This window comes from Thunnus thynnus, chromosome 21 (assembly GCF_963924715.1).
Source record: "Thunnus thynnus chromosome 21, fThuThy2.1, whole genome shotgun sequence".
NCBI lineage: Eukaryota > Metazoa > Chordata > Actinopteri > Scombriformes > Scombridae > Thunnus > Thunnus thynnus.
In genome coordinates, this window is record NC_089537.1 from 13591411 (window position 1) to 13607325 (window position 15915).

At 41.7% G+C, this 15915-nt stretch overlaps 1 protein-coding gene across 1 annotated transcript in view; it reads left to right on the forward strand.

Moving 5' to 3' along the window:
- prex2 (phosphatidylinositol-3,4,5-trisphosphate-dependent Rac exchange factor 2) overlaps positions 1-15915 on the forward strand; it is a 94842-nt gene that overhangs the window by 72808 nt on the left and 6119 nt on the right. Inside the window, exons 36-40 of the mRNA XM_067578909.1 lie at positions 95-238; positions 366-480; positions 11210-11276; positions 12075-12265; positions 15651-15753. Of these exons, the coding sequence (XP_067435010.1) occupies positions 95-238; positions 366-480; positions 11210-11276; positions 12075-12265; positions 15651-15753 (620 nt within the window). The remainder of the gene's footprint in view (positions 1-94; positions 239-365; positions 481-11209; positions 11277-12074; positions 12266-15650; positions 15754-15915) is intronic.

The window sequence follows — 15915 nt, forward strand, 5'->3', positions numbered from 1 at the left end:
ATTAGTACAGCTTCATTTGTTTTAGGAGCATTATGTTGAGCTTCGCCTCATGAAATATTCTTCTCCTCTCCTCTCCTCTCCTCTCCTCTGGCAGACATGCCCATTTCATACCAGGTGGAGGGAACTCGCCAGACCCTGAAGGTCTGCTTCTACCTTGAGAGTTTCTACTTCTCTCAGCTGCCCCACAGGCTGAAAAATGGAGGAGGCATCAAAATCTACCCAGTGCTCTTCACACAAGGTATTCTGAGGCTGGTTAGGGAACTTTAAGCCACTTTATACTGTAGATGGTCATAAACACTAACCAATAGATGTATGAAGTGCCTTTACCACTTTATGACTCACTGTTTTGTTTGATCCCTCTCTAGCGCTGGAGAGTATGGAGGGGTACTACTACAGAGACAATGTCTCAGTGGAGGAATACCAGGCCCAGATCAATGCTGCTTCACTGGATAAGGTGAAACAGTACTACAAGAGACTAAGGTATGTTATACGAGACATATACGCACAGATATTACTTTGAAACTACATGCCCTGTGTGATTTTGGCAGTTTTTGTAGGATATAAATCAAAAACAACCTCCCGTTCAGTCATGCGTGGCTCTCAAAGCCCAGCAGGGCCTCAAAGGGATTGGCTGAGAGAAACACTGCAGGGATGTTTTCTGATTGGTTGCGAACACACACTGTGGGGCAGCTGTGATTGGATGAGAGTGCCCAGCATGTCACCAGAACTGATGTAGTGCCTCTGCACAGCTGCTGCACTCAGTTACCTCAAACCCCATTGGTTTGCCACACACCCAAGACCCTCTGCAATTGGTCAGACGCGGATAATTTGATGAGGGGGAAATAGATACGAAGAAACAGACACTTCTGGGAGTTGAAAATAAGGGGTTGGCTTTATTTAATCTCCAGAGTGTATGAGGGAGTGTCAGACCTGTACAGTGAGCAGTCTGAATATCAATGTTGCTTCATTTTAGACATTTTCTTGTGATTTCAGAGACTGAAAACCACGTTTAAACTGGTTGTCTATGAAAGGATGTGAGTGATTGTGAATGCGCAGGACACATTAAGAATTCATATTGAGAAAATCTTAAGAGACTGTAATAATTAAAAAATTCTTTTTTGCCAAATGTCCTATACTGGTGTTAGTGCAGATTTGTTGAAACAAAGCTGAGGGCATGACAGATTTATAGACACACACACACACACCTGATCCTCTTGAAGTCTGCTAATTGGGCACTCTATTATCATAGATCGAAGCAGCTTCCTCCTGTCTGTATGTTTCAGTTTGGAGCCAGCTCAGTTGCCAATGAAATACAGATACTGTAATGTCAAGACTTAACTATATAAACTGATGCCATCTTGTTTAATAGAAAGAATCAGTCATACTCTAGGAAAGCTGTTTGAAGTCTAGCCAGTGTGTTCCCTTGGTGAATACCTAGGAGGGCGACTGGTCGACACGTCGGCTTTGACTAAACATCTGCTGCTGATTGTGTGGATAATTAAATGCAGAGCAGAGCTCACAACAAAACTTCATCTTGTTATTTAGAGACAATCTGCTCGGGGAGGGGTTGAATGATTTACAGCTCGGGCAGTCATGTGCCACATCAGTGCTGATCCTCCACAACAAAACATTAATTTACTGGGATTATTTTCCACAGACAGCTTTTAATTTGTTTGTAGTGTTTAGCTTGATGAGAGAAAAGAACTTCAAGCATTCATTTCTGTGAGCCTCACATTTCCCAAAGCGCCCAAATTGTGCCGGCTCACTTAATCTCTCTGTTGGGCAGGCCTTTCCAACTGTCCCTCTATCTCTTTGTGTCATGATGGTATTGTCTGCCAGATCTTCTAGCACTCAACAATCTTTTAATAGTAGAATATTGGCATTTTGTGGCATCTCTTTCATTTTATTGAGTCCTTGTTTGCAGACTCCAGTGTAGATAACAGGCCTCATGTTCCATCTCTCAAAATGTCACTGCCGTTCTAATTAAGATACCACAGGGAGGGTTATAGTGTATTATGTGCACACATGTGTTAGGGTGTCTACAGCACCTTTTAACAAGACATCATCTTAACAAATTTATATGCGGTGTAATTGTAAAAACACACACACATATATATATATATATATAGCTTTACTGGAGTTCAGCCATGTAATTCAGTGTTTTTGTATGTGTGCACGTGCACTGTACATATCTGCACAGTTTGACCCGTACAGAAAGATATAATTGAATTGACAGCAGAGGCTCCAGCAGTAACACGGAGCAGATGTTCACTGACAGGCAAGCGAGTGAGACTGGTGATTTGGGGAGCATTAGGGGTGCTGGGTAGGCATGTGGATAGACTGTGTGCTTCAGAAAACCAACCAGAGTGAAACAGTTGGAGACTTTGCTCTTCTCAGGTAGACTCAATCCCTCTGTCAGCAAAACCTGTTGTAGCCCAGAATTGTAGATGATTTCAGTCTAAATCTAATCAGCCCTCTCCCACTGTGTGTATAGTGAAGTCTAGTGGGTTTAATCAGTTGGCATTGACTTTACATATGTAATGAAAGATTCTTGAAAGGAGTAAAAGTTTTTCGCAATCTATGCTGGTGTTGCACATACCAGCAGGAAGTTGCTGGTGTTGCTGAACAGAAACCGTGAGAACTGAATATCTCATACAAGGCAAAGACAGTGCAAAGCATATGGATGATGGTGAGTTATTTAAGGCTGCAACTAACTATTATTTACATCATAAATAATCTTCTTGATTAATTGTTTGTCTATAAATTGTCAGAAATACATATTCAAATTGCTTCTTTTGTCCGACCAACAGTCCAAAACCCAAAAATATTCACTTTACTAACATATATGACAAAGAAAAACAACAATCGTCACATTTGAGAAGCTGGAACCAGCAAAAGTTTGAGATTTTTGCTTGACAAATAACTGAAATGATGAATTGATTATCAAAAAAGTTGCTGATTAATTATTTGTTGATGGATTTATCGATACATTGGCTTATCATTTTAGCTGTAGAGTTCTCCACATCCCTCTAAATACTGTAGCACTTTAATTGAACTTTGCTAGTGAGTCATTCATGTGCACGTGGAATAATATGATGAACACTAACAAAACTTTAGCAGGCTACTTGCACCAGAAACATGTTTCTTTGCTCCCACCCAGAATATTTCCTTGTATCAATTGTAGTAAAGTAAATATTCCCAGCTGCTTTTCAACAGGCAGTGAATACAGTGTCTGTCTCTCTTTGTAATAGCACCAGTAGTTTTCTTTCGCCGGCTGCCATGTGTCTTTGGGCTGACCACAGACCAGGCTGTGATGTCACTCCTCTCTCCATTGCAGCGTTCCAACCCCAGGCACCTCGTTATCCTTGGAGCCCGGCCACGGCAGTGTTGGGTTAAACCCACACTGTGGGCCGGAGCCAGTAGCTGACTGACAGATAGAAACAACCCAGCACACGCAATATTGAACTGAATGAACTGCGTGGCTGATATTCTCAAACATTTTCATGTTGACAACCCATTAAACAGACTCCCATTCCACCTAAGACCCCCATGTGCATTTTAGACCCCTGAGATATTGTTCGTTAGGAGTTGCAATTGAATTATCTACCTATCAACATTGCACGTGGAGAAGTAATAGTGATGAGAATGAATACTATCATTTTCTCTTACTGTACAAATACCGTAATTTGGGTGATTTAAATCAATTAAATTAAGGAAGAAGACAGTTGCTCATTATGTTATGGACGATCCTGTCAAGAATAAATATGCTTTTCCGTAAATCCTATTTGTGTGTGCAAGTATTTGTGCGTATCATATTAAATTCAAAAGCAAGAAGAAAGCTTGCTTCCCTTGTTTTTGTCTTATGCTCCTCCACCAACGCCTTTGCCAGCGTGCATTGCGGGCATTATCTAATTTCAGAGCAGTCACGAACAGTCAGTGATACCCATGTAAGATTTCCCAGCAGCCTCTCTGTCTCTGGCTTACGCTTTCCGTACCCACAACAACATACAGTATGATCCGAGCAAACCCGTAGCTCCTGATGAAGTCACTCAAGTCCTCCGCAAAACATACGCTCACGGGCCAAATCACAAGCACATGCCTGGTCCCAAAGGAGTCAGCGGCATATAAAGCCAGAACACGCACTCACGTTTTCAAACTTTTATGAACCACCTCAGCTGACATGTACATTTTGGTAGAAGAGTTTTGAAACCCAAACTGACAGTTTCCTTTGTCGTAGCCTTGTTGTTTGCTTAAAATATCCTGCAGGTTTCTCCTCTTGCCAAAGCAGGAACACATTGTTGGGCTTAACAGAGGGGATAAAGTAATTGTCTCTCATTTATTTTTCTGTCACAAATTGTGAGATGAATGTGTACCGTAGATGTATAACATTTTCTCTCCACTTCTTCCTCTCTATAAGTAAGTGGCGACAAGAAAAAAAGGAGGAAAGAACATGTTCTGAACAGAAAACGTCTTTTCCTTTAGGACACAGTGAGGATGGAAGAGGGGAAATTGAAAGGGGAATATAGATAGCCAGAGCAGGATGGAGAGATGGAAGGGATTTTAGAAGAGGGATAGAGATAATGGGGTGAGGGGGAGAGTGTGCAAGAGTGGGTTGGTTGGAAGAGGGCAGAGTGGAGAGGAGAACCAGAACAGTCTGCGGATGTATTATTCAATGGGAGAGATTATTGCAGGCTTTTGGTTTCATCTCATTTTGCTTTTATTGACAGGAATGTTCAGGAGGGAATTAGCTTTTCCTCTTGCATGCTCACTTGCAATTGATTGGAGGTGCATGGTACATACACATACAGCAGTGTGGAAGAGTAAAAGAGAAAGTCCAGCATGTGTCTGCAGGTGAAATATATGCGTATCATGTCCATATATTGTTGTTGCAGATAAATGTGGAGAGACAGAAAATTTGTACTGTATGCATTTGGCTTTTCTATCTAATTGAAATTTGGCAGTAGTGGGTAAATGTTTAATGTTGCACTGTGTCACAAAGCAGTTTTGAAATTTCCACATCTTATAGTACATGTCCTTGATAAAAAAAAAAACAGTTGATTTATGTGGATATAAGATCCTACACTGTCTGACATATAATGATGATGTGGTGGCTGAAAGATAAGCTGGGATGTATAGCATTGTTCAACAAATACTATATATCATTGTTACAGGCTCTTGTATCTCATGCTTTGTTAGTTAAACAGTCATCGGTCATCACCACACAGTGCAAGTAATTTGTGCTCATTCTCTTTGCTCTTCTAGCAGCAGCAGCAGGGAATCGGCAATCACACCGCTGCAGCGCAGTTTGTCTTGATTAAGCAAAAATGCTTGATGATTATTGCAGGTCAGAGTGTCGATTTCAACACGGGAGCCAGTTCCCTCAGTCCTTCCTTTATCTCTGTTCCCCTGTAGCTGGAGCAGAGATCAATCCTCTCACTCTTGTTCAGACGTGACCTATTGTTTGGAGTGTAAATACGCTGGTAGAAGTGCCACGTGTACAACAAAAGATGATTAATGCAACTACTTGATCAAGGAATGACCGATGACTCAGGTTAGGCTTTGTTAGTTTTATATACATGGATTAGAACACAGAGTATATCCACTTCTGCTTACATTCCTACGCACAGAAACATGAGCATTAACAAAATCTCTCTTACTGCCGGCTTTGGATTATTTGTGTCATTTGCTCTCCAAGGACACCTCCACAAAATATGCACAAAGGACGAGACTGATAGATAGTGTGACATCACTTCAAGTTGTGCAGCAAGCAGACATGAATCCCACCACTTTGCTGAACATCAAAAAAGCACTACAAATCTCTAACTGTTACTACATGTAATTGATGGTATTTCTCTTCCTCCCTGGGGCAAGGATACACAGCAGTGATTAATAGAGCAATAGCTACTGCAGAGAGTTCCCACATCTTCCGTTTGACATGCATTAGTGTTGTAAGCTTCTCAAACAATTGCTCTTCAGGATGGAGTAACAATAATGCAACAGTGCAGCAAATTTGCGAAAACTGAGATTTCTCTAATGGCTACATCTGTAACCTGAGAAGTTTCTCTCATTAATAAAAATACAGCTTATTGGCTTGTTGGATGTTTCTTAGCATAATTGATTATGAATATTCTTTTAGCAGCAGAAGGGACGAAATGGCAACTTTGATCATATATTTTTCCGAAACAGAAGTGAGCTTTCTTCTCTCTTTGTTCTAACAGCTGAAGAAGTGATGAAAACACTAGCGTCTTTGCACCAGCGAAGGGAGTCCCAAATCACTAGAGCACTGAGGAAGGTGGCGGGGCTTCGTTCTGCTCCAGATAGTGTGCACTGAACCCCTGTTTATAAAGCCGAATAAGGCTGAGCATCAGAGACGTGCTTCCATTTATCATTTCTCTTTGATTATGTCATTGAATGGAATGCTTGATGCTTGATATTGTAGAAAAGACCTTGACTCATCGCTTTAGCAGTCTATGAGAGTTTAAAAATATCACCGTTACAAGAAGCCAAGGATACTTTGCATTGAGCAGCGCAAGAGTCATAAATTTGCTCGCCATTTAAAGCCATTCTTGCATTACAATGCGTAACTGCATTTGTGTCCTCAGTGACAATGATTTGATGATAATATGTCTTCAGCCGGCTTTGACACAAAGACCCCATTAATACTAATCGGCTTTTTGGTGTCAAGGACCGGACATTTGTTTCCTGGGCTTGACTGACACTAATGACTTTGAAAGATGGTTATCTTATCAGTGATTTAAATTGCAGCATATATGTGAAATAATGAATTTTCAGTCATTTGTGTTTGTTCTGCATTATTAAACCAAAAAACATGCCATTGTCACCTACATAAACTTAGTAAATCAGCATTTCCTTGGTGAGTTTTGAGGCTTTTCCTGCTGGTATATGCGTCCATATCAAGCTACAGTTGACATATAGCTGGTCATAAATATTTGACAGGAAGTGTAAATAGGAAGGAGGCGCAGGATAAGGAAATGACCTCCAGCACACTTACGCACACCGTCTTGTTGGTGTCAATGCAGAAGCATTACTGTGTGGTGTGCAAGGGCTCCTGGAAGCCCTCATTAGCCCCTAGGCAGCTCTGCCAAACACTGCAGGGGTTTGCGGGGGATTTAATAACGGTGAGTGTCATTCATCATGGCAGTGTGAGTGATTTACATAGACCAGCATTCACCTCTGCTAGTTCACACACATTGAATGTCATAAATCCCGGACACTTTACTTATGTCCTTGTGGGTGAACGCATATGAAACATGATCCACTGAAGACCGCTCAACAGTTATATTTGAAATACTTCTCTCTCAAGGTATTTTGGGGATAATTTTTGTTTCTTTTGTACTTTCTGAATGGAGGATGTCATACTAATGTGCCCATTCCCACGCTGCTGAAAACATCTGTGCCTCAGATCCCTCTTCTTTGATGCTGCAGCTGACTACTAATGCTCCTGAGCTGTAAAGGGCCTCGAGTGTCCTATTGTCATGAAGGAAGCAGAAACAAAGAGAATTAAGTATTCTCATAGGCCCAATGAAATACAACCAGCTACACACAGAGCCGGTCATCTTTGGCCTGCAGCCAAATCCTCCATTAGAGCCTCATGTAAAACATATTGGCTGGGTGTGTGTGTGTGTGTGTGTGTGTGGTCGGAGTAGGTTTGGTTATTGCAGAAAGACTTCACCTATGGTAAAAAATATGAACAGGGGAAATTCTCTTAAGAGAGAAGAAACAGATGGATCGAAAACACACAATCACTAACATTTTTCTGTTATACGCACTGTGCTGTCAGAGAGATGGTGGGTTGGAGTTTGATTCCTCTGAAAAACTTGAGAATAAACTAGAGAAGCTGTTATTTTTTTTAACTTTTATGTTGAAGAATGCCAGTGGGTAAGACAAGAATTGTAACAAGGTTGTGCAAAAGCCTGCGGGGGCCTTCAATGTCCTCCCATTAACGCAGGGCAGCTACAGTTCAGGCACTATGAGACCATAGGGGCTTAAACCTGAGAGCAACTGTAGATGGGAAAAGAAATAATAGACACCCAGTGGATTTTGACCTTATATATAATGTGTATGTAATGCGTTCTTAGCCACACAGTGATGTGTTTGCACGCTGTGTGTGGGCTTGAAATTTCATTTTTCATTCTTTATAAATGTTTTGAAGGTATTTGGTTTCTAAACCTCTGACAAAAAAAACATCATCAGCTCAGAAGATGTAATGCAGGTTATCTTTAAACCACACATCAATCGCAGTCTGACTCCTATTATTTTGTCATTAGAGACCTCCAGGAGAGTCAGTCGTGTTCCTCAAGCTGTGGTCGATGGTATTTTTAGAACAACCCTTATAGCCAGTGGATGAGATAATCAGTGGGTATTTTGACCTTGGTTCTACTAGAGATGTGTGCAAGAGCAAGACAATGATGTGCTTTTATTTAGTCTAAAACAGATAAACAAATTTGTGCAGATGAAGAAGAGTTGGACGCTTGTACAGCAGATGTCTCCTCTCAGACAGATTTTATCAAAGACCTTTAAGACAAAAGTCTGAGCAGTTGACTGATAAACAAGACAAGGATGAAAGGACTCACAGCTGAGGTAGACAGACAGGCCGTACCTGCTGTAATAGTCTGAATAGGTTCTGTTTCAGAGCACGGTTGTGACTTCCAATAAACTTTTCTTTAGTGTTGTTGTGTTTCACAGCATTTTGTCGCTCCACTGAATCCCTCCTCTCTCTGTTTGTTTGACCTGTTAAGAAAATGATGTTTTGTTTGGAGACTGTTGGGTGTAACTTTCATTTACTGCAGCGGTTTGTTTTTCCACAGAACCCAGTCCTTAAACGCCATACACCCACACACAGACGAGTACGTGTGCACTCACATATACACGTATGCAGATACAATGTGGATGCCAGGTTTTAAGTGTAGGAACTTTAATGAGGAAATCAACTATTTAAAGCTTTAAACAGTCAGTGAAACAAAACACTGGCCTGTTACACCTCACACAGACTATTCAGCAGTTGTGGCAATTATGCTAGTTATACATGCTCTTTATGAGACCAGCTGAGGAGGTGTGCATTCACTGCAGAAGCGCTGTATTATTTCCAGAGTATCGTGAGCATCTTTTGAATGATAAGGCCATCTTGAACCAATTACATGGGCTGTTAGCTCCATCTGAACCCTCAGCAAACTCTGCTCATAGTCATTTAGTTGCGCACGCCACAAGGTTAATTTGCCGGGTAGGGATTAAATACTTGGAATCCTTCGACAAGTGAAGCTATAAAACGGGCAGGTTGCTCATCTGTATCTCACAATAAATGTGTGTTATGTGAATGAGGTGTCACACTTATGTTTAGGGGTAAAGTGAAAAGGCACCATGCTGTTGGAAGCATAAAACATTTGCTTAGATATGAGCCTCCTTAGCCTAAATAAGTGGTAAGTGTAATATGGTGGAATCAAGGCCTTGTGGTATATATATAAATACTTGTGCCCTGAGTGGGTGCTTGTGTCTTTACTACACTGTACACTTTGATGTGAGTGTGTGTTTGTGTGCGCATGTATGTGTGTGTGTTCTCGATGACTTTTCATGTCAACGCGGTTGGTTTATAATCACTATAAAGTCTTGAATCGTGGATGTGTTAACTCTGCTCTGATTAATTAAAGGTGTACTATGCAGGATTTACCTAAAAAAAAAACAATGTATAGACTCATACAAAACTAACCCCTCTCAATTATCACTTATGACCCACTAGAGGTGTGTGGCGGTGTATTTATCTACAGAGACCTTGCTCTCTGCCTGTATTTTCTTATTATTTTGCTGTGGTCTTGATGCTTCTGGGCGTCAACCTTTGGGCAGTGGGTGTGTAGCCCCCAGCCAATAACTGTGGTTATTGTGGTAACTGAGGTTGGGACTCATAGCATAGTGACCAGATTACATCGCTGTCTCCGTCTCTCTCCTCTGCTCTGCTCTGCTCTCTGTCTCTGTGTCATGAACGTATGAAGAGCTGCAGGTCTGTGTGTCTACTTGACCGAGGGCAGGGCTGAGCTACACACACAGGCAGAGCAGAGAGGCCACAGTGGACAGGATGAAGCTCTGCATTCACACAAAATCTGGCAATACAGCACCTTGCCGCAGGGTTGTGTGGGTGTGTTTATTTGTGCTTTAGAAGGTAACCACAGTGAAACAATCAGAAAATAATGTTTTATATATTTGATTCACAGCTCCCTCTGTTCATTCACTCTCTAGCTCGCTCAATCATTGCTGTTCTCTCTGTCTCGCTCTCTCTCTCACACACACACTTGTCCGTTGAGCTGGGGAGGAGGGGCCAACTTTGAATGCTATATGTTTACAAACACCAACCGTCAAATCCTGCATAGTATACCTTTAATTTCATTAATTTCAGGCAGAAATACCACAGTCATAATGAATGCCTCCTTGGCCTGATTTTATTCACTTAATAGCAGAATGAATGCAGATGAATGAGCTTTTTGTAAACAGCCTCCCTCCCTCAAAGTCTTCTTACTGCATCTCTTAGAATTGCATCATATGTGTAGTTTTCAGCAGTGTGTGCTATATGGGTGACTGTGTGTTGTGGATTATTATTCCTTCCAGCAAGAAGTAATGGAGTATGTGATTTTATTACAAGGGGTTTAATGTGGTGTAGTGTACCTATTTTTAGCACCCTGCTGGATTACTGAGATTTGATGGAGTCACAGACTGCTGAGTTTGCATCAGTAGCACTCCACCTCAGATGGACTCATTGCGGCATTCATCCTCTTTTGTCTCCATAAAGACACCAGGCCAGTGCTGCCTCCAGTGGAGAAACAGGAAATAGCACAGAATCAGCTGTACTCCATGAATGAATGAGGCAATGGCAGTTGGAGCGATGCCCAGGACAAGAGATGCTTAGTCTGTGCTTCTGCTGAGCTGTGCCTAAGTTACTCTCATGATTGATAGTCAGATGGTTGAGCTCCATAATGAGCAGGTGGCCTACTTTTCCCAGAAAGGCAGCCAGTGCTCCTGATGACCTAATGGTACAGAGAAGAGAACGTTTTTAAGCAATTGAACCACTAAATAAAAGACAACTCCTGTATGATTGTTAAATGGATGTCTACTGCAGTATCTCACTGCTTAATAGACAGAGTTTTGTCTCACATTACTCCCAGTTTGAACGACTCCATAGGGTGAACTGTTGTTTCTCCCTCAGGGCTTTCTACCTGGATCAGTCCAACATGCCTCCCAGCTCTGCACCCAAAGCTGCCCTCATAGATAAGGTAAGAACAGCCTCACAAAGCTTCATGCTGCATTCATGACATCATGGAAAAAAATGAGGAGTGGGATTAGATCTCATTGTTGCAGCGTGGAAGTGCTTACGCATGTAAAACAAGGCTACAAACCTAACATCAACTGATATCATGTAAGATCAAGCATAAAAGAGCTGCAGCAGATACCTGTTTACTTTTAGAAAGTGGCATTGGCTGTACTAGTGTGAATATATTAGGGTTGCAACTATGGATTATTTTCATTATTATTTTCTCAATTAATCGATAAGTTGTTTGGTCTATAAAATGTCAAAAAATGGAATGTTGATCACTGTTTATCACAGCCCAAGATGCAACCTAAAATGTCTTGTTTTGTCCGCAACTTACGGATATTCAGTTTACTGTCAAGTAAGAGATTTAAAAAAAAAATCACGTTTGAGAAGCTGGAACCAGAGACTTTGGACATTTCTTAAAAAATTACTTTAAAGCGATTAGTCGATTATCAGAATAGTTGGTTGATTAATTTAATAGCTACCAACTAACTGATTAATTGACTAATCATTGCAGCTCTAGAATACATAGTAAAGCTTTGATTTGCAATACATTGGCGCTGCTTATGTCATCTATAGATTAATATGCACTTATCTGTAATTACCACAAGGAAGCTGACATGAACATGTTTTCTCAGTAGGCAGCTACTTTACAGAGGACTACAGCCACCTCATAATCTGCAAAGCTACTCTTTTTATGCAGTGTTTTTTTTGCATCATTGGATCCTGCACTAACCTCTCTTTCTCTTTTTCTGCCCAGCTGATGCGTCCCCTTAATGCTCTGGAGGAGCTCTACCGTCTGATGGAGAGTTTTATCAGTTGTCGCCGCACTGCTGCCTGCCAGTACACCGCCTGCGGGGCTTCTGGAGTGGGGCTGCTCACTGTGGCCTCTGAGCTCTGCTCGCGTCTGGGAGCCACACACATTGTCATGTGCAACAGTGGCGTTCATCGGTGAGCATGTCCTCCAGTTTTATATGAACCAACTTACAGTTAAATTATATGTCCCGGCTTATTATTTTCTTTCTCGTGACAGATTTTTCTCTTTTACTTCACTCTAGCATTGATGCTCTCCTGACCTTTAGTTCACACCGCACTTTCTCCCTCGCTCTGTGCTCCTTCGTTTATCCTTTGTCTACCTCTCAATTTCATGATATCTCCATAGCCCTGCACTCCTCACCGTGGGGTTTTTCTATTAATACACATTTCTCTGCATTAATTACCGGCAGGATATTCTAGTTAATAGGGCCTATTGTTTCTCAGACCAGATTAGGGACTTTTAAGTAGGCATAGCACTTTACAGGATGGAGACAGGTCAATTACTCCCATTCTCATTACGGCTGCCTAATTCACCTGCTGCTGAGGGCAACATTCATCAATGCATGAGGACAGAAATATCCTGATCGTTTGTCACCGCTGATCCCTAGTTCCAGCTTCAATCTTTCATCTCTTACTCTGCTTTTTCCCTTCACCTGCCCCCCCCCCCTCCATCTCCCTGATACCTTCTTTCTTTACCCCATGACAGTTTCCATATCTTTTTGTCTCAGTCACATGCACAGGCTCTCACACACGCGCGTTCATGCATTCACTGGATGTGACTGATGGCTTGATAAAGTGCCGTGGATGGAGCCGCCTGGTTGCCTGAGCTCTAATAGAAAGTTCCTGTCTGTGTGACGACTGCTGCTACTTTATTAACCCACAAGCTACGTGTGTGTGTGTCTGTGTGTGTACCATTATACACACCAGCCACAACTCACCCACACAGGCGGGCTGAGTGTACTGTGACACAGCAGGTGACAGGGCCTGCCGTATTTAGGATTATATGTGAACTGGCTTTCTCCTTAAACACTATTTTACCCTCTGAAAGGGGCAGAATGATAGGCGTATTAGACATTAGATTGAGTTTGAATCGCTTTGGTGCCTGCTGCTATTATCCAAAAATCAATGTCATAAACATTGGCAGTCAAGCTTTTATCTATAACCCCCTTACTATTGACAGAATACAAATTATATATGAATAAACTAATTTCAGTGGTTTCTCTGTATAATTTCACATGTTAAAGTATTTAAAAGAATCAGTGTGTTGCTTGCGTGAACGGTGAGCACACAAACTAAATCTGGAATAATTGAAATCCTATGAAAGCAAGCCAGTAGATTAGTAATGTGGAAATTGCATTATCAGTGTGGCAGCCTTCTCAGGCACTATTGATTGGATTAGTTGGCTTGATGGATGAGTTTTAATAACGGTGAAAGCGTGATATTTTGGGGGCATCAGCAGTTTGTAATATGCTGCGCTCCTCTCCTTTCCTCTTCAGATTTTTTTGTCCATCACCTCCACAAAAATCCATTAGAGAGGCAAAAGGAGAATTCACTGTCTGACAGCAAAACAAAAAGTTAGCACAGAGGGGAGAACGTATCAAAAGCAGAAGGCCTAACCCACATTCCACATAACTTGCTCAACCACTAGGCATTTTTTCTTTGGATTTATTCATTACAGTCAAATATTAAAGACTGCACAAGCAGTTCTTTCTCTGATATAAATGTTTGGCCTCTATATGTTCATCCCATCCTTTTGTTCTTTCTTTCTATCTCAGCATCCTGCGTCTTCTCTGTCATTCTTTCCCTTTCTTTGCACTTGTCTCTCTCTTGTTTCTTCTCATTTATCAGTATGGACTCAGCTCTGGAGGAGTGTAAATGGGATATGGGCTGGAACGACATAAAACAGATGGGTATAAATCACATACTATCTCACCAGCCTTAATGAAAAGGGAAACCATGCAGCCTCACACACAGAGAGATTTTGTGCAGTTCCTTCATCTTGCTCCAACTGAGGAGATATTTAAAGATCCTCTGTGGGTGACTTTTTTTTTTTTCCACCCTCCTTTATCGGTGTGGGAAGCTCAGAATGGGTGCTGAAAATATTCTGGGGTGGCCTGCAAAAGACATCTTTTGCAATTCTAATCTCTACTGGGATATCTTTCCGCACATGCTGGGGATGATTGTTGAGTTCATTACTTTTATCACATCCTATCATAAAGTTATGAAACTGGAACTCAAGGGGATGTTTAAATCTGATTGATTTGAAGTAATTGCTTTTGGCAGTGACACGTCCCTCATTGCACATCCGCTCCTTTTATTTTTTAAAGTTTTGTTCTGAGTCAGCGTGAATCCCAACCATGAGAGAAGAAGATATTAAATAAACAGCTCAGATTTCTTGCTAGCCCCCCGGCTATGTTGCTCAGTGAAACTGAGCCTGGCAGTGTTGGGACTCTGGACAGTTAAATTTGCAGTGAAAAGGCTGGATCGATATACTAGTACAGCTTGTTATCATAGAAAGGTCACCCAGCAGCCTTGACACCTGACACTGGCTCTCCAAGGATTTATCCACACGCTGCCGTCTGTGTGTGTGTGTATGTGTGTGTGTGTGTGAAGGCGAGAAGAGAGGAAGAGACACTATATGTCTATGTATGCGCCTGGGAACAAAGTTTGCTGTAACTAATGAATCACAGACTCGCGTCAACACTCATTTTACACACATCACACTGTTATGGCGGTGAGAGTATATCGCCTCTGCCACAAGAGACACGCTGACTTGTCCTTGGACCCTTTTCTCTCAGCTGCAACAGGAAGTATCAATCCTGATGATGAGAAAACCGGAAAGCCTTCCTCAAATGCAGAAAGTCCACGACAAGGTTTAATCCTCTCTTTCTGCTCAGTCTAAAGCAAAGATCAGGGGAGTTGTTATTCTCCTGATACCGCGTGTTTGCTCACCGTGAGTGACATTTCGACGGCAAGTGAAATGATTCATTAGTGAGGAGATGAGCGGAGGTGAAGCAGGAGGAATGTGATGGTAATGACAAGGTGTCAAGTAGAGCAAAACACGCACAGGGAGATTTGATATAGTTGTACTGAATTCTGCCAGAGATTTATCATGTCTGGATGAAGCCCAGAGTTTGAGTTTGGCATGCTTTTGTTATTTTGTGTTGATGTTTGTTTCAGTCACAGATTAGACTCTCTGTCTGCTGCAAAAACTGCTTTATTACCATGAAAAGATGTTGAGAATGTGAATAAGTGAGTGTTGAGTCATATAAGGTGTTTATTGCCACTATTTAGTATTTTTTGACTGCATGCTGTGATAGGGCAGCATTAGTAAAACAGGAAGATAAATACCGTTAAATGCAGTTTTTTTCTCTAAAACTGCATGAACAGGAGCAATGTTCGTGATGTTTGTCCACAAGACATTTCAGCGTCGTCCACTCCCCTAGTGAGGATCTGATAAGTATGCAGACTGAGAGCGTATGTTTGAGCTTGACCTTATGTTTTCCTCTCTGACCAACAGCTGCACCCTGAGTGTGACACTGGAGCAGGCCATCCTGTTGGCACGAAACCACGGCCTGCCCCCTCGCTGCATCATGCAGGCCACCGATGTCATGCGGAAACAGGTATGTGTTTTTTTGTAAATGAACATAATATGACTATGTATACTTCAGCACACATATCCTGTCTGTCTATCTCTCCTCAGCCTTTTGTTGCTACATTCCCTGCAGTGACATTTTTTCACTTGGAAGGCATGTGTGCTTCCATCCACAGTGCAATTTCTGCAT